The sequence below is a fragment of the Salvelinus sp. IW2-2015 genome, linkage group LG11, assembly GCF_002910315.2.
Source record: "Salvelinus sp. IW2-2015 linkage group LG11, ASM291031v2, whole genome shotgun sequence".
NCBI classification, from domain to species: Eukaryota; Metazoa; Chordata; class Actinopteri; order Salmoniformes; family Salmonidae; genus Salvelinus; species Salvelinus sp. IW2-2015.
This window is the reverse complement of record NC_036851.1, coordinates 3,695,517-3,715,490: the sequence shown is the minus strand read 5'-3', so window position 1 is coordinate 3,715,490 and position 19,974 is coordinate 3,695,517. Positions and strand designations below refer to the sequence as shown.

The following is a 19,974-nucleotide window of genomic DNA, read 5'->3' as shown; positions in this document are numbered from 1 at the left end:
TGAGTAATGCCAGATATGCAAATGTCATGACGTTGGCCTGGGAGTAGGTTTATGACAGTCATAAATACCTCTTCCCCCCTTTTTCCTCTCTCTACCCTACTGATGTGACATTTGAAAATCCTTTGGTTAACATAGAGATTCTGGGAACATCAGAAGGTGGGGGGAAATTAACTATATTCTGGTAATCCGACCAATTGAACATATGCGGTGGTACTTAATGAATATGATGTCAGTTCGGTTGTCATCTGAGACATTCTCATCAATAATAGGAGGACATAAACTCTACAGTGGAAAGTCTGCACATTGTAGTTATCAGATTCACATGGAATTGTTGTTTGAATATAAAATTATTGGTGAAGAGATGAAAGTTTTCATAAGGTTAGGTAGGGCTCTGCTCAATCAGTGACCCGCCCCTATGAAGAGACATGGGTTATAAAACTTTTCAAACACACCCTTCTCGCTCCACTATATAAAGCCTTGARGAAAATATAACCTCCTGTTCCGAGGATGTGAGGACGACGGTCCATACGTTAAAAGGACTAACATGTCAACTACAGAACTAAGCCAACCTCAACCTCAGCTTTGGTTGCGAATGGTATGAACTTTGAAATCTTATTCACTACAGAAGTGATACCTCAGAGTTAAGAGTTAGCAACAGCAGCTGCAAACGTGGGCTAGGAAAGGACAGACAGAGTATCCTGTCTACCACACAACGACATTACTACAARGTATTCAATTTACCACCAGAGACATTCTTCAAAGGACAAAGGACTCGGTTGGGCAACACGGCCTTCCATCTACCACCAACCTACCGAAGCGCAGCTCAGAGTAAATATTTATTGCATTTTCCTTTTCCAAATGGGCGGTAATTTAGAATGCATAAGATACTGTATTTARGATAGAGACATCGCTTCTCCCTTTGTCTTCAGTCTTCCCACTCTTTCACTCAAACCCAGGCCCCTTTTCTTTTGTGTAACCAGCTGTCATATCTGTTCCGTCCGCTAGGGACGTTTTCCTTTATGACGTAATTTGTAATCAAGGTATGATTCATTCTGTGTATATGTAATTCTGTGTGATTAGTTAGGTATTTAGTAAATAAATAATTAAACCCAATTTTGMATTGCTGATTCAACTTGTTAGCCAGGYTTCGTGAAGATAACCAAGAATTTACAACTTTTAGATGAGAGTGAATTAAGGTGACAATTAATATTGACTGCTATTGATGTAAAATATTACTAGGTCTTTAAGAGTTTATTCGGAAGATAACAGCTCTATAAATATTATTTCGTGGTGCCCCGACTTTCTAGTTAATTACATTTACATGATTAGCTCAATCAGGTAATATTAATTACGGAGAAATGATTTTATAGAATAGCATGTCATATCACTTAATCCGGCATAGCCAAAGACACGACATAAACATTATTAAAGTGATTAGTTTTCCATTCCTTAAAGTGGCCAGTGATTCCTAGTCTATGCCTATAGGCAGCAGCCTCTAATGTGCTAGTGGTGGCTGTTTAACAGTCTGATGGCCTTGAGATAGAAGCTGTTTTTCAGTCTCTCGGTCCCAGGTTTGATGCACCTGTACTGACCTCGCCTTCTGGATGATAACGGGGTGAACAGGCAGTGGCTCGGGTGGTTGATGTCCTTGCTGATCTTTTTGACCTTCCTGTGACATCGGGTGCTGTAGGTGTCCTGGAGGGCAGGTAGTTTGCCCACGGTAATGCGTTGGGCAGACTGCACCACTCAATGGAGAGCCTTGCGGTTGCGGGCAGTGCAGTTACCGTACCAGGCGGTGATACAGCCCGACAGGCTGCTTTCAATTGTGCATCTGTAAAGGTTTGTGAGGGTTTTAGGTGACAAGCCAAATTTCTTCAGACTCGTGAGGTTGAAGAGGCTCTTTTGCGCCTTCTTCACCACACTGTCTGTGTGGGTGGTTAATTTCAGTTTGTCAGCGATGTGTACGGCAAGGAACTTGAAGCTTTCCACCTTCTCCACTGCGGTCCCGTGGGTGATCAGGGAGTACAAGAGGGGGCTGYGCACGCACCCTTGTGGGGCCCCAGTGTTGAGGATCAGCGGGGTGGAGGTGATGTTTCCTACCTTCACCACCTGGGGGTGGCCCGTCAGGAAGTCCAGGACCCAGTTGCACAGGGCGGGGTTCAGACCCAGGGCCTCGAGCTTATTGATGAGCTTGGAGGGTACTATGGTGTTGAATAAACAGAATTCTTACATAGGTATTAGTCTTGTCCAGATGGGATAGAGCAGTGTGCAGAATGATGGCGATTGCATCATCTGTGGATCTATTAGGGCGGTAAGCAAATTGAATTGGGTCTAGGGTGGCAGGTAAGGTAGAGGTGATATTATACTTGACAAGTCTCTCAAAGCACTTCATGATGAGGTGAGGGCTACGGGGCGATAGTCATTAAGTTCAGTTACCTTTGCCTTCTTGTGTACAGGAACAATGATGGCCATCTTGAAGCATGTGGGGACAGTAGACTGGGATAGGGAGAGATTGAATATGCCCTTAAACACACCAGCCAGRTGGTCTGCGCATGCTCTGAGGACACGGCTAGGGAGAAGAAGGAGAGCCCACAGTCCTTGGTAGCGGGCCGAGTCGGTGGCACTGTGTTATCCTCAAAGCTATGATGTGTTTAGCCTGTCCAGAAGCAAGATGTCGGTCTCGACGATGTGGCTGGTTTTCCTTTTGTAGTCCGTGATTGTCTGTAATCCCTGCCACATACGTCTTGTGTCTGAGCCGTTGAATTGGGACTCCTGTTAAACTGATAGAGATAATCTCACTGTATATAGTCACTGTATATGTGTATGCGCCTAGATTATTTTCCCAAGTTTTTATCCCAGTCATATCCCAGTCCACGTGATCAAAACAATCCTGAAGCGTGGATTAGTCAGACCAGKGTTGAATAGTTCGAAGCACGGATACTTCCCAGTTACAGTAAATGCAGCCTCAGGATATGTGGTTTCCAGTTTGCATAAAGTCCAGTGAGGTTCTTTGAGGGCCGTTGAGGTATCGGCTTCAGGTGGGATGTAAACGGCTGTGGCAATAACGGAGGAGAATTCTCTTGGGAGATACAATGGTCGGCATTTAATTGTGAAGTATTCTAGGTCGGGTGAACGAAAGGACTTTAGTTACTGTATGTTCGTAGAATTACACCATGAGTTGTTAATCATGAAACACACCCCTCCGCCCTTCTGAGATATTTATTCCTGTCTGTGCGATGTACTGAGAATCCTGCTGGCTTTACCGACTCTGAGAGCCATGTTTCTGTAAAACAAAGTATGTTACAGGCCCCGATGTCTCTCTGGAAAGAAATCCTTGCTCTAAGCTCATCAACTTTGTTATCCAAAGACTGAACATTAATGAGTAATATACTCGGAAGCGGTGGGTGGTGTGCGCGCCTCCTAAGTCGAACCAGCAGGCRGCCTCGAGTGCCTCTCCTCCGCCGGCAATGTTATGGGTTGGCCTCTGGAATAAGTTAAATTGCTCTGGGGAGAGCGAACAAAGGATCTGCTCCAGGGAAGTCATATTCCTGGTTGTAATGCTGGTAGTTCTGGTGAGTTACCGCCYCTCTAATATCCAATAGTTCTTCCTGGCTGAATGTAATAACACATAACATTTCCTGAGCTAATAATGTAAAAAATAGTACATAAAAAGTTTCCTAAAAGGTAGTTGCGATGTTGCCATCTCTGCCAGCTCTCCTGGATATACAGAGATAATAACAAGAGGCTAACGATGGAAACATGTTTTTGCCGATGCTTTATATCGATAAAGGCATGGCCACAGAGACACGAGGGYGAGGTGAGGATATGGAAAGTGTTGTGTGCAATCACCACTCCCTGTAAAATGAATGTATAGTGAACGCAACATGCAACAATCTCAAAGATTTTATTGAGTTACAGTTCATACAAGAAAAAAGAAAACAATCAATTAGGCCCTAATCTATGGATTTCACATGACTTGGTTGGGGCGCAGCCATGGGTGGGCCTGGAGGGCATAGTCACACCCACTTGGGAGCCAGGTCCACCCACTGGAATTAGCCAGGCCCATCCAATCAGAAGTAGTTTTCCCCCATAAAAGGGCTCTATTACAGACAGAAATACTCCTGAGCACCCCCCCCCCCCCCCCCACCCGCTGCCTCAGAAAATCCCGCAGGTGAAGTAGCCGAATGTGGAGGTCCTGGGCTGGCATTGTTACATGTGGTCTGTGGCTGTGAGGTCGGTTGAATGGATTACTAAGTTCTCTAAAATGACTGCACATTTTAGTGGCCTTATATTTTCTCCAGCACAAGGCGCACCTGTGTAACGGTCATGCTGTTTAATCAGCTTCTTGATAGGCCATACATGTCAGGTGGATGGATTATCTTGGAAATTGAGAAATTCGCACTAACAGGGATGTAAACAAATTTGTGCACAACATTTTAGAGGAATAAGCTTTTTGTGCTTATGGAACATTTCTGGGATTTTTGGATTTCAGCTCATGAAAAATGGGACCAACACTTCACATGTTGCATATATATTTTTGTTCAGTATAAAAGTATAACAAAGCTTAATATTGTTTTTACATTGGTGATTTATGTCGCTGTGAATTAAACATTAGCTTTCACACATGCCAGGCGTTGATTAATGACAGAACTGAGGTGCTATTTTGTTTTCATATTGACTCTTTACGATTACGCTCCCCTTTCTGCAGCCCTGCGTAATAAAACAAGTACAGGGTAATTGGCTTTTTAATGGGTTTGCGTATCAATACCATTTGAAGAGTTGTCTCCTCGAGGCTCATTTCCTAAGTCATGCCGCTGTGCGATTCTGAAAAATAAAGCCCGGGACTTAAGCACTGAGCAGTCCTGAGGATCATTCCGGAAGTAACGCTTGAGCTCCCGCTGAAATTGTCTTGTCAAAGATTAACTTTGGAATGCAGAGCAGTGATATGGCACCTCCTTGCCAGGCTCCCACTTTTTAGCGCTGGTGGGGAGATTGGACCGATGGAGAGGGGAAGGGGACAGCCCCATGCTTGTCYGAAGAGGGAAGAATTGGATCCCTTGCTATTGCAGTATAAAGTCTACACTCTTAGAAAAAAAGGTGCTATCTAGAACCTAAAAGTGTTATACGACTGTRCCCATAGGAGAACCCTTTGAAGAACCGGTTTTGGCTCCAGGTAAAGCCCTTTTGAAGTCCATTCAGAACCCTTTCCACACATTCCACACGGAACCCAAAAGGGTTATCCTATGGGGACAACRGAAGAACCCTCCGATTTTTATTTTATTTAACTAGGCAAGTCAGTTAAGAACAAATTCTTATTTACAATGACGGCCTAGGAACAGTGGGTTAAACTGCCTTGTTCAGGGGCAGAACYACAGATTTTTACCTTGTCAGCTCGGGGATTCGATCCAGCAACCTTTCGGTTACCGGCCCAACGCTCGAACCGCTAGYCTACCTGCCGCCRCCCAGTTCTGTCAATTGTACGAGCAGAGTGGGGGCTGTAGGTGGAGTAGGAAATAATGGATGTTATCTAGCATGAACTTTCTATCTCGAAAATGGATATAATGACTCGCATATACACATTTGTGTATTACTCATATAAATGACTTCTCAGCAGTTAATGGTGCTTCTTCATATCTAATTGGACTTTATCTGATGAACACATAGAAGACTGTTTAGGCCTATTTGGTATGTTTCTAGAACTGGTCTTGATGTTGGTAAAAGACACTGAACAATGACGAAAGGCGATTTCATGGTGGGCTGCTTTGAACACTGGCTTTGACGTGTGTGTTTCACATACTGTCAAACAGCAGAGAACAGAGGAAAGAGAGGCTTTTTGAACGGTCTAATTGGAACAGTCCTCTACYTGTGTCACTTACTGGCAATAAAAACAAATTCAGAAGCACATAGCAGCTGAGCATGTGCAAATTAATGGATGTTTGACGTCTCTTCTAATAGGTGACCCACKACCACAATTCGGTCTTATGTAGGAACATTTTAAATGGTGTTTTTGTACATTGGTTAAAAGTACAGAATCAGAGCTACAAAATAGTATATCATACACTGCAGTTGAGGAACAATGGGAAAGTAATTCTGCTTTGAAAGTTGATAAACTTGTAACGCCACTTTTGAGAAAATGGACCCTCAATGTTTTGGTACACCTACTGGAGAGCTCTACTTTTTCTATACCCATTCAGCATCGTTCACACCTTCTTCAGCTTTAGCCCCACCCATCTCTTTAAAGATTCACATGTGAGTTCATGTGCTAAACAGAGTGAGTAAGGTAGTGCAGTAAATATTATTGCATGAGGTTTTCTCAGAAAGTGAATATTTTACTAGCTTATTAACTAGGCTATAGGCCACCTCAAGTGTGYTGTTTTTATATTTAACTAGGCAAGCCAGTTAAAAACATTTTATTTACAATGATGGCCTACCCCGACCAAACCCTAACCAGGATGACGCTGGGCTAATTGTGTGCCGCCCTATGGGACTCCCAATCACGGKCGGTTATGATACAGCCTGGAATCGAACCAGGGTCTGTAGTGACCCCTCTAGCACTGAGATACAGTGATTAGACCGCTGCGCCACTCGGGTATTGACGCCAGCTCGGGTTCAATATGCAAGGAACACATCAAATATGAATTATAAGGAATTCTGTTGTAGCATTGGGGCCAAAACTACAGACCTTGCCTTCAGTGTACTGGCTAAGAAAGGTCACTGAATTTCATGAGGCGTATTCAATATCATCCACACAGAGAGCAAAGCCTCAGCTCCAGCTCCAGCCCTAGACCAACAACAGAATATCTGAGGCAAAAGGTAACTCTCAAATGGGCTTTCAGATAAGCTGCTAGTCATTGTTCCCCAAGGCTCATAAGGTAAATGCATACAGAGGCTAACATTCAACAAAGGGCATCGATGGCTTGAATTACAGGCCAGATAAAAGAGCACTCAGGTGGAATCACAATGTTATTTCGGCAGATAAGCARGGGGTCCCTGTGGACTGCGGAAAGGCAAACAACTGAACAAAAGTATGAGAGCCTCCGTTTCGTTAAGCCACACAATTACTATTAGAGAGGAGCACTTGAGCATCTCGTTGGCTCCCTTACCGTATTGATGTAGTATAGCATCTACAGATACTGCGTCTATTGTGTAACATCTTGGAGCTGGGAGCATCTATAGTAATTCAATATTTAAAAAAAATATGTTTAGACAATTTTAATAGAAAAAAGCCAGTCCTGGTTTGGAACTTTAGATCCCTGATTAGTCACAAGGGAGCCAGCCAAGCATTTTATTTTTTGATGGGTTTCCTTTTCAGGGCTGCTTTGACTTCATTCAAGTTTCCCTTTATTCAGCCAAAACACACCTGTAACGGGTGTTCTCCTCCTCTTCGCTTGAAGAGGAGGAGTAGGGATTGGACCAAAGCACAGCGTTGTTATAGGACATAACGATGTTTATTAAAGATAAAGACGAACACGAAAAAAACACTTGAGAATTTACAAAATAATAAACGAAGTCAACAGACCTGAACAAACGAACTTACATAACACGAAGAACGCACGAACAGGAAAATAGACTACACAAAACGAACGAACAAACGAAACAGTCCCGTGTGGTGCAAACATACACAGACACGGAAGACAACCACCCACAACAAACAATGTGAAACAACCTACCTTAATATGGTTCTCAATCAGAGGAAACGTAAAACACCTGCCTCTAATTGAGAACCATATCAGGCAACCCAATAACCAACATAGAAACACATAACATAGAATGCCCACCCCAACTCACGCCCTGACCAACTAAACACAACAAAAACAACAGAAAACAGGTCAGGAACGTGACAACACCACTGTCTGAACAGATATGTTGTGGTAATGGAGGGGATGGCACACAATGGTGTCAACAGAGTCTTGGTGATGACTGATGACGCAGTAGTCCCTGTGGTACGGTGCACGATTTAGGGAGCACTGTGGTACAGTTGAAAGTGAGAGGCATGGGGAGACATAAAGTGGTGAGCTCCTGGTGTCCATTAGCATTGCCTGGAATATTTCCCTCTCACAGAAATAGGCTACTTCCCCAACACTATTCCCGAATCCTCCACCCACCACCTCCTCTCCGTCATGTTAATCTTCTGGAGCGAACGGAGAAGCTCCCTTCAACAACTCTGTGCCGAAGCGTCACCTTTATTGCAGAGGGCGATAGCCAGCGCTACAACGACTTGTTTCATTAAGCACGCTTTAAGTCCCACACGTTACTGTGCATTTATTTCACTACCCTGGATTGATTCAGAGAAACCGAGTTGTAATATGTTTTCATCTGCTACTGCTCTACTCTCGAAATGAAATGTATAAATACATGGTGGGAGACTCTACCTCGGGCGAAAATGTGAAAGCACATTTCTTAATACTATTGTGATCTGGTGAAATGGGTTCGGGTTGGAGATAAATGATTCTGAAGAGACATATCACATCAAAAGATCGCTGTCATCCATAATCAACGTGTCAGTTTGAGTGACGTCAATGAGCTGTTTGTTCTCATTACCAAATGACACATTTCCTACGCCATACAGTATATCAAACAAATTGCTTGTTTAATAATAACAATATATTATTCAACAAAGACATGCGTGAATAACAACTAGAATGTATATAAGGTCACATTTGCACAGCTATAAATCATATGCTGAAGTATACTGTAAATCCAAGCCGAGTGTGTGTGTTTGTGTGTGTGTGTGCATGCTTCTGTACGTTTGAAGGTCTACACTAAGAAATGAAGTGTTGAAATGAATTAAACAATTGTGTGCTTGTTCACCTGGGGGGAGATGCAGACCTCTTTAAAACAAGGGCGCTGCAAGACAGCCAGTCAGTTACTTAGAACAGCACAGAATTTGGCACAGCCGCTACTCTCCATAGAGGCCAGTGATGGAGACAGCTAAGGCACAGCCATCTGTCTATAACAGCATAACTATAACTACAAATGAATCCTGCTTACTAACATTCATTACTTTTCTGTTTAATTACTTAATGTGGGGCTGTAACGTCAAGAACTGTAATTATGTATAATTAGAGCTATCAAGCATTTACGCTAGCACTGTATCACTCAGGGTTGCTACTACTAACTCGTTTGGCACTTATTCTGATGCAGTGGGTTAGCGTTAGCGCAGGCTATGGGGAACACACTTGTATTAATGTAAGTAGGGATGGCTAAGTAGGGTATCTGCTTTGCCATTTTGACTGTGCCTCTATGGCTGGTTCAGATTGGCTTCCAAGTCAAATGAAAACAATTGTTGCGGCCAACTAATGGCCATGAGAAAATCTATTTGGACATATCCTTTGGTTGGGGTTCTACCACTGATGATGACACTCTAAATATTCAATGTTTATTGCAACATACGTAAAAGTAGATCGTCTTCCGTTGCTAAGGCAATGAGATGGTCAACTCAGAATACATTACACCACAGGAGTCCTTTCTTTCAACCATATTTCTATTGGCTTCCTGCAAGGAGAAAATAATCCTCGAGATATGGCTCTTTTTACATCGCCCCATAATACTATGTTATTTAATAATAGAACACATATCATCAGTATAATATACAAGTACTRTCCCTCCATAAACCAATGGGGGAACACATAAAGGATCCAATTGAATCTAGATAGCCCATATAGATAAACATCCGTATATGCTTTTTCAGGGTGTCTGCTGACGTCCTTTCCTCAACGTAAAACATATTACACTCTCGCTGGTGGCCCATTACTTCCATATGCGGTGCCTTTTAAATGTTTTGTTAGTCTAACAATGGTGGCCGAGTAAGTTATGCTGCCCATTCTTCCCAGGSAACTCGAGATTGCCGAGGCTCTTTAGTCTCGTGCCAAATAAGAGATATGTTGGGATATAGCCGCGGGGCAGTCGGAGCGAGGTGCATACTAATGGTGGCATCTCATTGCTTGTCATGCAGTGAGCTCCTAAGGTCCCCAGCAGAGCCGAAGCYTCTCTGGGAGTGGACATGCTTTGAGTTAGAGCCCCTCATTGAAGTAGTGCTCAGGGTCTGGTGGTTGCAAAGCCTAATATAGGCCTGATAAAATGGGCTGACGGTGATGGGGAAACGACAGGATCTCTCTGTGTCATGAGAAGGGCTTTGTCAATTGACCATACCAGCGTAATATCACACATCAGAAGTGAGCCTACATGAATTAATGAAATATTTTCTAACAATGATTCCATAACTACAACCGTAGAATGATAGACATGGGTTCAAATAGTGTTTGTTTAGCTTTCAAATACTTTGAGAGTTCAATTGAGAAAATATATCTCTTCTTTTATTTGAATTGTGTTTACTGACACCAAGACCTCTTTTACAAGGTAGCCTTGCAAAGAATCATACACATTCACAATATTTACAAATCCAATGCAATAAAAGCATACAATATTTACAAGCAATTTAAGAAAAGTAACTTACAAAACACGATACTGAAAAACAAACATTCCTCAGTACTGCCCTAGCGACACCAAAACATCCAACTTTAGAGATACGCGGCACGTGAGTTTCAAGTTAGGGGWAGCTAAAATAAAATCAGAAAATAAAATCACCTTCATAGTAAAGTATTGCATGCATCTATCATTGCGTTTGCAAACTAATGTAAGATYGCCTACTGTTCCTAATGTGATGAGTAGATTCAATAGTCATAAGTTAGGCTAACAACCAGTGTCGTAAAACTCGATACCGGTCCTGGTCTCGAATCCGGACTCAAGACCACATATTTAGTGTCTCAGTCTTGTCTCGGTGTCAGACACATTTGAAGCTTTTTGTAAAATAACATATACTTAGTTTTACCTGCACAAGTACCAATTTCAGTTGAACAAAGGCTTTCTGTAAAGCAAAAAGAAAATAATGCAGATTGTTGTTCTGAAATAGCCTTGTTAACAAAAGGGGCAACAGAATACCCAACATAAGTGGAGGTTATCATTTCTTACAGAAGAAACAATATTGTTTATGTAGATAGTAAAAAGTACAGGGCCCAAAATCGYCCAACTATCATCTTATTTTGACTAGTATTTCAACCCAACGGAAATTATTATAATTTTTTTTTTTTATCTAATCGCACCATCAACATCCATCTGGAATTCATCTCTTGTGAAACTCATCTCTGCAATTCCAATGAATTGAATCACTACGACAGGCCACATTTCACAACACAAAGTCGACAATGGAAATAAGGAACTCAGAATGAATAGATTGAGGGTTGATCAAGGATGTGGAAAAATGGATACCTGTATGTACTGTCATCTTGAATATTATAACCATAGTCTGTCAGAGATAGATTGCTCATGAGCAGATGTTAGATCAAGACATTCAACAACTCCAACCAGGCTMAACTGTGGGTGTGCTTGCTGTGACGAAGTGTAAGTAATATGTTAAGTAATACATCAAACGTCGCTAAAGTATCACATTTCTCCACTTGGAGAGATTGAAAAGGCAATCGTTTCAATATAGCTGAATAGTGTCCCATGCTCTCGATTCATAACTGAGTCTTCTGTCTTGACACCCTCGGGAAGTGAGGCAAGAGTTCACGCCTGGCTGGAGGAAGGGGCTTCACTAAATTAGAGATGGAGGTGTTGCCACAAGAGACGGGAACGATTGACTGACATCTAGCTGATGCCAACACTTGAATGTTGTCCATCACTCATAACCACACATTAGTCAAGCCATGTAAAATAAACCGACGTAGTGTACAGTAAGTAAGTCAGCTGAGGAGTCACACACCGACCATGCTCGAGTGAAAACCACATGTCAGAATCGAGTGTGATGAACTAAGGGAGAGTGGAGAAGGGAGAGAGAGAAAGGGAGATAGAGAGGCGGTAGAGTGAGACAGAGAGAGGGGGAGTGAGAGAGGAAAAAAGGGAAGGGGAGAGAGATGGAGAAAAATAGAGAAATTATAGGGAGGGGGGATTCTCTGAGGTGTGGGGTCCCCAGAGGGATGACATGAAAGGGGAAAGTAAATGAGTGCTCTGAGCCCAGCAGCAGATTGCTGCAAACAGAGGTTTCTCCACAGGGTTCTACTTGGCAGTGAGTCAGTCCATCCTCTGAGGATGGGCCCACTTTGCTTTAGTAGTGTCTGGGAATGTGTAAACAACACTGATGCATGTTATGATTCCCTCCTCCCTGTCGAATTTCATAAAAATATAAATACTGAAACATTACAAAAATATATATTTTTAGATAAAACTATACTAAATATAGTAATATAACGTCTTCAAACAATTGATTAAAACACACTGTTTTGCAATGGTCTACAGTTGCCTCAACAGCACTCTGTAGGGTAGCACCATGGTGTAGCCGAAGCTAGTTTCCGTCCTCATCTGAGTACATTGAGTTCAGTAGAAAACCTAGGAGGGTCATGGTTCTCGCCCCCTTCCATAGACGTATGTCAACTTCCGGAGGACGTCCTCCAACCTATCAGAGCTCTTGCAGCATGAACTGATGTTGTCCACCCAATCAAAGGATCAGAGAACGAATCTAGTACTGAAAGCATAAGCTACAGCTAGTGCATAAAGTGTGGTGAGTAGTTGKCTCAAAGAGAGAGAAAGACAATAGTTAAACAGTTTTGAACAAATACATTTCCTCAAAAATGAAGAAGAAGCAGGAGAGAGAAAGAGAAAGAGAGCTAGCTATTTGTGATCCGATTCAGGAAACTAGGCATATGTCGCAAGTCACGACTTCACAGGAGAGTTGTTTGAACTTWAAAAAAAATGTTTTAATCAAAATGCGTTTCTTGGCAGAAATGACTTCTCGAACATGTGAACTTTCATGTGACTTAATATCAACTTGTATGCCATCTGTATATKTGAATAAAATTGTTAAATTGCGAGCCTAGTTGGTTTAGCCACAGAAAAAGTCAGCAACCTTCCCGCTAGCCATGATTGGCTGAGATAATGAGTGGGCTGGACATGCCGAGAGATGAGCTTGTATTGGTCAGCCATATAGCACGCGTCTTGTCTATTGGAGCTGGTGAGTATGTCTAGGTAATCGTGGCAAACGAGGCTTTAAAAAAAATGTATRGCCTAGTAAAACTGCATAAACCTAATGTCACGTTAAAGTGTACTGTTATCTAGCTAACGGTAGCTGGCTGGGTCGCTAACTAACGTTGTGTATGTTGTGTTATTCTTTGTATCTCAGACACATTTGCTTGACTAGTATTAGCCATAGACCCTGGTTGGTTAGCTACCTGCAGATTCATGCAGAGGGGCTCTCCAATAGTAGTGCCAAAACATTGAAAGACGGTTTTCTCAAAAGTGAGTATACAAGTTGATCAACTTTCAAAGCATAATTACTTTCCCATTGTTCCTCAACTGTAGTGTATAATATACAATATACAAATAATATACAATGTAAAAACAGAAATTCAAATGTTGCTTCATAAGACCGAATCCAGGTGGTGAATCACATATTTAGTTACATTTTTTTTAACTTTCACTTAGTTAGCAAATGCAGCTAGCTAGTTTAGCCTACTCAAACGTCCAGCTCAAACAGAGAGAGATGCTATGTTAGCTAGCTGGCAATGGCTATCCAACACTGGAACTCTTCCAAGTCAAGGTAAGCTTTTGGTTTTATTAATTTATTGCCACGGGGCCAGCCGGTGTAACTGCTAAATTGCTTGCTGACTGTACACTGTACTGTATGATTGTTTGCGTGTGATCAGGGGTGTATTTATTCCACAGATTCTGTTGAAAAACATTTCTTAAACAGAAGCAAACGGAACAAAAAACGGGGATAAACATACCTGAATTTGTCCTATAGAAACTCTCGTTTGCAATTGTTGGACTAATGATTACACCCTAGATCAGCTAGATGCAAGTAAGAGTGTGCAAGGCGGTATTGAATGTGTCACTGTCGTCACCTTGATTACCAAAACATGTTTCTCGGTGTGTGCACCTACGCTGTAAACTGTAATTCATACGCTAGGTTGTAGCAACCTCATGATGTGTAGGCCTTTAGGGAACATTTMAGTATCATGTAGTAACCTAAACCTATCGATATTACATTGYGTTGAGTGAATGGAATATGAATGACAGAAATAAGGTTATGTTCATAAATAAATGAATAGTCCTCCTTCCTCTTAAACAGCACCGACTGCCACTGGTGCGTGCATGTGTGTGTGCACAATGTGCATGCTTGAAATTGTGCGTGTGTGTGGGTGTGTAACAGAACATTTCCCTGTCACAGCCAAGAAAGCCTTACACAATCAGACATTACCTTTGGAATTAACCTGGCCTGGGTAAGATTTTTTTATTTACAATCCTCTTTTTCATTAGTAAACCAAACGACATCAGCTGTTCCAGGGCACCCAAGTCTAATTTGTTTGTGCCTTTTTACTTGCAGAGGTCGAGTCTTAATGTCATCAATCAGTGTCCAAATAAAATGGTTTTCATTTGCTTTATCCCCCAACAGTGAGTGTCTAATAAAAATGGTATTGCTCTCAGACAAACCCCAAAAGGCTTGGCGACTGTGAGCTCTCTCATGTAGGTGACCTAAGCCTGACATTCAAAGAAAAACGGGGCGGAGGGAATTATCCCAGGAAACTGACGGTTGGTACATCCCTCTCTCACAATGACAGCTACCTCTGGGTTTACTCAGGAGGTGATGATCCATTTATCTGCATAAGAAAATGTGCTCGTTGGGGAGAGTGACACMTAATCCAGCTGGGATGAGGCCCTGTGGATCTGCGGCTTCCCAACMTCCGTGGTGATGAACAACCCATTCGATTTGACCTTTGACTGTAACTCTACCTCCATTATGTTAAAGAAGCAGGGATCAGTCGTGAACTGTCCGGCCTATCTGATCAGCATTACTACTGTGTCCGGTTGAGACCTGTGAGTGTCATTTTAGTCATTTTCCCCTCCATTTAAAAGGAGTGGTCACTTTTGTCTGGGAGAGAGAAAGTGAGAGAGTGCCCGGGGCTCCATTCCCTGTCAATTTCTTACCAATGCGTCCCCCTCTCCACTTCCACCACTAGCCACGCTCAAATCAGAAATGCAATCAAGTCTACGAGCCACACAAGAGCACTCAAATCATCACCAAGAACAAAAAAATAGACAAGCCATTTAACCCCTTTACCCTCATCAGCCTTGCACAGACCAATAACACATGGCATTAATGCAACTGGGCTGTTGACAACCTATAATTCAAAAGTCCATTACTAATCCCAGGGCCCTTTGGCATTGGAGAGAAGGCTTCAAACTTCGGTTTCCCCAGAGGAGTAAACATATGTCACATCAAAATGACAGGCCTCAGCCATGCTTCTGGTGATTGGTTTTGATTTGTTTTCAGCCAGAGCTCGACGTGAAGAGGTAATAATGGAGACAGATTTGGGAGCAGATTTCCAAGAGACGCGCAAAGGGGCGGAGAATGCAACAGTTCAGAAACTCCCTGTCCACTCTCGACAGTCAATCTCTGACAACAGCGACAAAAACAACATGTCACATCACAGTGGTGTTTACCTGTACCTTTTACACTAGATACTGCTTTTGTAGCAGGAGGGAGAGATGTTTAAAAAGGAGTCTAACCACAGCTGCTACGGTGCAGAGGCGAGAGCCTATACCAAAAGCGATGGCCAGCAGGTAGAGGCAGTACAATGCTCACAAACACTGGTTACAGTATATCCCCTCCCTTGAGTAGTCTCGGAAACCCGACCCTAGGCAACACAGTGACTATAGGACTATTTTGGCATAGAGGAACTAGGTCACTGCCTTCACTGATAACGAGACAAATCTGGGGTCTCTCCCAACAAATCACGAGGCAGAAATGCCGAAACATCCCGATTCAAAACCAAAGTTTGCAGGCAAAACCTTTGCAGTGGCTTTAGTTAAGGTAGTTGATGCAAACTAGCCACTTGTGAAATGCACTCATTAAAAACAACCTCCATGATCTCCATCTTGCTAGCTACTATTTTGTATTTTATTCAAGTGGATAAAGTATGGGTGTGAAGTTGGGATTCTTAACTTTAAGAAAAATTCCAAACTGAAAAACAGTGTTGTTTAGTTTTTCCCCCCCCACTTATTTCAAATCACAGTGCAGTTATCAAAAAACATATTATTTTCTGTGTTATAGTCAATAGGCTATAAAGGCCTGGGAAAGTTGTGTAATTCAAATATAGCAGGAGAGGAATAAGAGAACTTTGAGCTACTTTGGTGAATTGGCAAAAGGCATACAAGACAAGAGATTGCGAGATGCAGATTACCAAAACATATGAGCATGTGTCTGCCTGCCCATCCTCTCTCTCCCTTGTGCCTGCCTGCCCTGTCTGCTGCAAGGAGAATATCTTAGCCTATTCATGGCACCGATGTTGCCGGGATACAGAGGTAMCTACGGCCAGTCTTGCGAGCACAGGGTAGCCTACTCTTTGTTTTTGCCTCATAATATGAAATTACGGTAGGCTACCGGTATCCTTTCTCGATTACCCTTTTCAGACATAATGGAATGTGGCCCCTTAAAAGAGCCTTGGCTACAGCATGTTTGTTTGTCTGTCTGTTAGGGTAGGCTACACTACGGATTTTTAAATGRCGACAGGAAACCTTCTCTGGAGATATGAACAGGCATTTTACTGTAAAGGAATGAGGCTTCTGAAGCGGGACTAACATCCGTCACTAGGCAACCAGAACTGTCAATAAATAATCTTGAGCTTCTGCGCAGCAGCACATCAATCAGCAACGTTAATTGTTGTTAGGGAAAAAAGACATAACATTTTATACCGGAGCAGAATTCTACTGTCAAATGTTACTGAAGCTGCGTTCTATGTCTGTAAAGGGGTGCGGTAGATATAACGTCATTGCCCGGCCCTAGCGGTCATATGTAATAGGACCATTATTCTGCATTGTAAATTGATGTTTCTTATCGTTTTAACAGAAAACAGATGTTGAAAAGGTATGTCAAATTGTCCATTTGTCACATRCCTAGACCCTAGTCACAGTGTTGCCTAGGGTCGGGTTTCTCTATCTCTTGAGAAGCGTCACCCATGCAAACAGTAGAAACCTTCCCCATTGCCCCAAGAGACATATCCCCCCACTAACACCAGTTTAACACGCCATTTCGAGGGTTCAGAGAGTGAAATATCAACTAGGGAAAAATTAACACTCAATGATGGGAAGAGCATACGGAGCTCAAGAACATGACTGTTCCCTGAAGTCAACAATCATCCGTMCACGTGACAGTCAGGCATTAGCAATCAATCATCACAAACTTCAATCTGCACTTGTACTGTATAGGGCTGGTTTCCCYGACACAGATTAAGCCTAGTTCTAAAAAGCATTCTCTATGGAGAACTTCCATCGAAAGCTCTTTTTTGTCTAGGACTAGGCTTAATAACTGTACAGCAAACTGGCTCTTATATTTTCAGTAGTTAAAAAGACAGAAACCCCTTGAGTTGACAGGTCCCCTCTACTTCGAGAATAGAACTGACCATAAAATGCATCAGCGCTGGAGTAGTAGTGGGAAAGTTTAGTTGAAAACCGCGGGAGAAGGGCTTACACCTGATAAGGCTTTTATACTCAGCGTGTCATCCGTGGCGTTCAAGAAATATGCCGATGAGTTTGTTCAGTCTGAGAGACTTTGTGTGACTGCTCAGCCTCTTCTTAACTCCACCAACAGATCTCCCATCCCAGGTAATATCCTGGGGCCCAACATGAGAAGAACCCCGTGACATTACAAAAGGAAGGAGAAGAAAACAAACACACACACATATCCACAGCTGAACCCATCCGCTCGGAATAGCACTCCTTTTAAAGCGGTGAAAGAGCTTTGGTAACAAGGAGGATGGCTCGCACTGATGGGGATGACCAATGGGTGGCGGAGGGAAAAAGGAATGAGTGCAGACTTTCCTCCTTCATTATCCCTCCTGTGAGAAAGAATTAACATCTCTCCATTTCCACCTGAGCCCCTCCTGAGTCTCTGAGCCTCACTGCTCTCTCTCTCTCCCTTTTTTTGTAGAACCCACTGGGTCCGGCATTGTTCAACAGGACATTATATGGAATACCATGCACAATCAGTGAAGATGCTTGTCCCCCTTGCATTATATGGAATACCATGCACAATCAGTGAAGATGCTTGTCCCCCTTGCATCTCAGCTGTTGTGGTTGACACACAGAGAGGGGCACAGACACATGGTACGCACTAACACACGTGCACACTCACACATGTGCACACTCACACATACGCACACTCTTGCACGCACACACAGCTTTGTTTTCATGAACTTTCTGGACTTTTTGGGGAGTAKAAATGTATTCTCATACAAAATCCTATTTCAGCTAACCTAACCCTTAACCTAACCGTAACCTTAACCCTAACCCCAAGGTTAAAGTTAGTCATAAGTCAAAGTCGAGTCCCGAGTCCTGAAGTCTCAAGTTATTTTATTCCAAGTTGAGTCTCAAGACATGTGACTCAAGTCCACACCTCTGGAAAACATGCACACGCACACACACACACACACACACAGTGATGCCCCAATTTCCTTTGATTAGACGCTCCTATCGTGATGACATGGATAAGAAGGCAGATGGCGTTTCCTGTTGTTTGTTGATTTATTCATACCGCCCTTTAAATATATATATATATATATATGTGTGAAGTGTTCTGTGTTGCTGGTCTCGTATGAACCATCCTGATCTACGAGGTTACTGTTTTGCCGTGCTGAAAACACAAGACTTTGATCATGTTGTTCTCTGCACTTCTGATTTTTACACAACCTGAATTTACACCAAAGGCTCAAAAATGCTTTTTTGTGTGCAATCTGCAATTTMCTTTGCTCAGCAGCCAGCACAGAACAAAATACTTTTCTTTACAGTTTCTTTATATAACAACAGTGATACATATAACAGTGATATATACAGCAGCCTGAGTCCCAAAAAGCACCCAAGTCCCTAAATAGTGCACAACTTTTGACCAGGGCCCATAGGGAGACCCATACGGCTACGGTCAAAAGTAGGGCACTATGTAGGGAATAGGGGGGCATTTGGGACGGAGGTGCAGTATGTTCAACTCCTAACTGGATTAATGTCAGTCAGTGGCGTAACCCTAGTTGGCACCCCGTGGAGCCAGGGAGCTGACACTGACATCCCTACCATAGGTGATCAGTGAGGCGGACTGACAGGCGGCCTGATTGCCATCTGTGTTTGACAGTATCACTTTGGAGTGGCTGAGATTGTGTCACAATGCATCTCGGTCTACTCAGACATGAGCTGAGCGACGGATATGTGGGGAAAGAGAGCGAGATGGGGGGGAGGGGGGGGGGGGTAGAGTGAAAGAAAGGGAGTGAAAGAGGTAAACAGAGCCAAAAGACAGATATAATCGTCCAGGTGAAAAAAGTGAGAGAACAAGAAAGAAAGGTGAGCTTGACGAAAACGAGTTAATGATACACCATTTTTACACAGACACACACACACACACCCTCACAGACAAACACAGGGGTGACAGAGCAATAAAGGATAGGAGATAMGGGAAAAAGAGAGGAGGAAACCCAGTTGTGTACCTGTGGGAACAGCTGCGTCCATGGTGGGCCTCTCCCAAGTGTTGACTTGCTCCCAAGCGAAGCCATTGGTCCCGAGGGCCACACTGTAGCCACAGCTGCTGTAGGGGTCTTCAAATGAACAGCTGCCTGTAGGACACAACGAGAAGAGAGAAGAGTAAGGTTGCATATGTCAACACGATTAAGCTATATACTCACATCATTATTTCATCCCCGCTAAATAATTATTTTCCGGCGCATTAGGCTTTATGCTAGCCAGAAGCCATGGATTGAGAAAGCAAGACGAAACTCTGTCTAATTAAATGTACTCTTTGAGATGCGTGGTTTAATTGCAATGAGAGGATTCAAAGGGAATTCRTGGGTTTTGTGCATTATCTATTTTGTCAATTACACAATTTTTTTTGTGTGTTTTTGAGCTGCTTTTATGCGTGGATCGATTGATGCAACGCTCGCTTTC

The 19,974-nt window shown here is 42.8% G+C and overlaps 1 protein-coding gene across 1 annotated transcript in view; it reads right to left on the bottom strand.

Annotated features, from left to right (window-relative positions):
- The window catches only part of LOC111969673 (receptor-type tyrosine-protein phosphatase T-like), a 398,678-nt gene that overhangs the window by 266,026 nt on the left and 112,678 nt on the right, over positions 1–19,974 (bottom strand). The window contains exon 2 of the mRNA XM_070445814.1: positions 19,521–19,646. Coding sequence (XP_070301915.1) covers positions 19,521–19,646 — 126 coding nt within the window. The remainder of the gene's footprint in view (positions 1–19,520; positions 19,647–19,974) is intronic.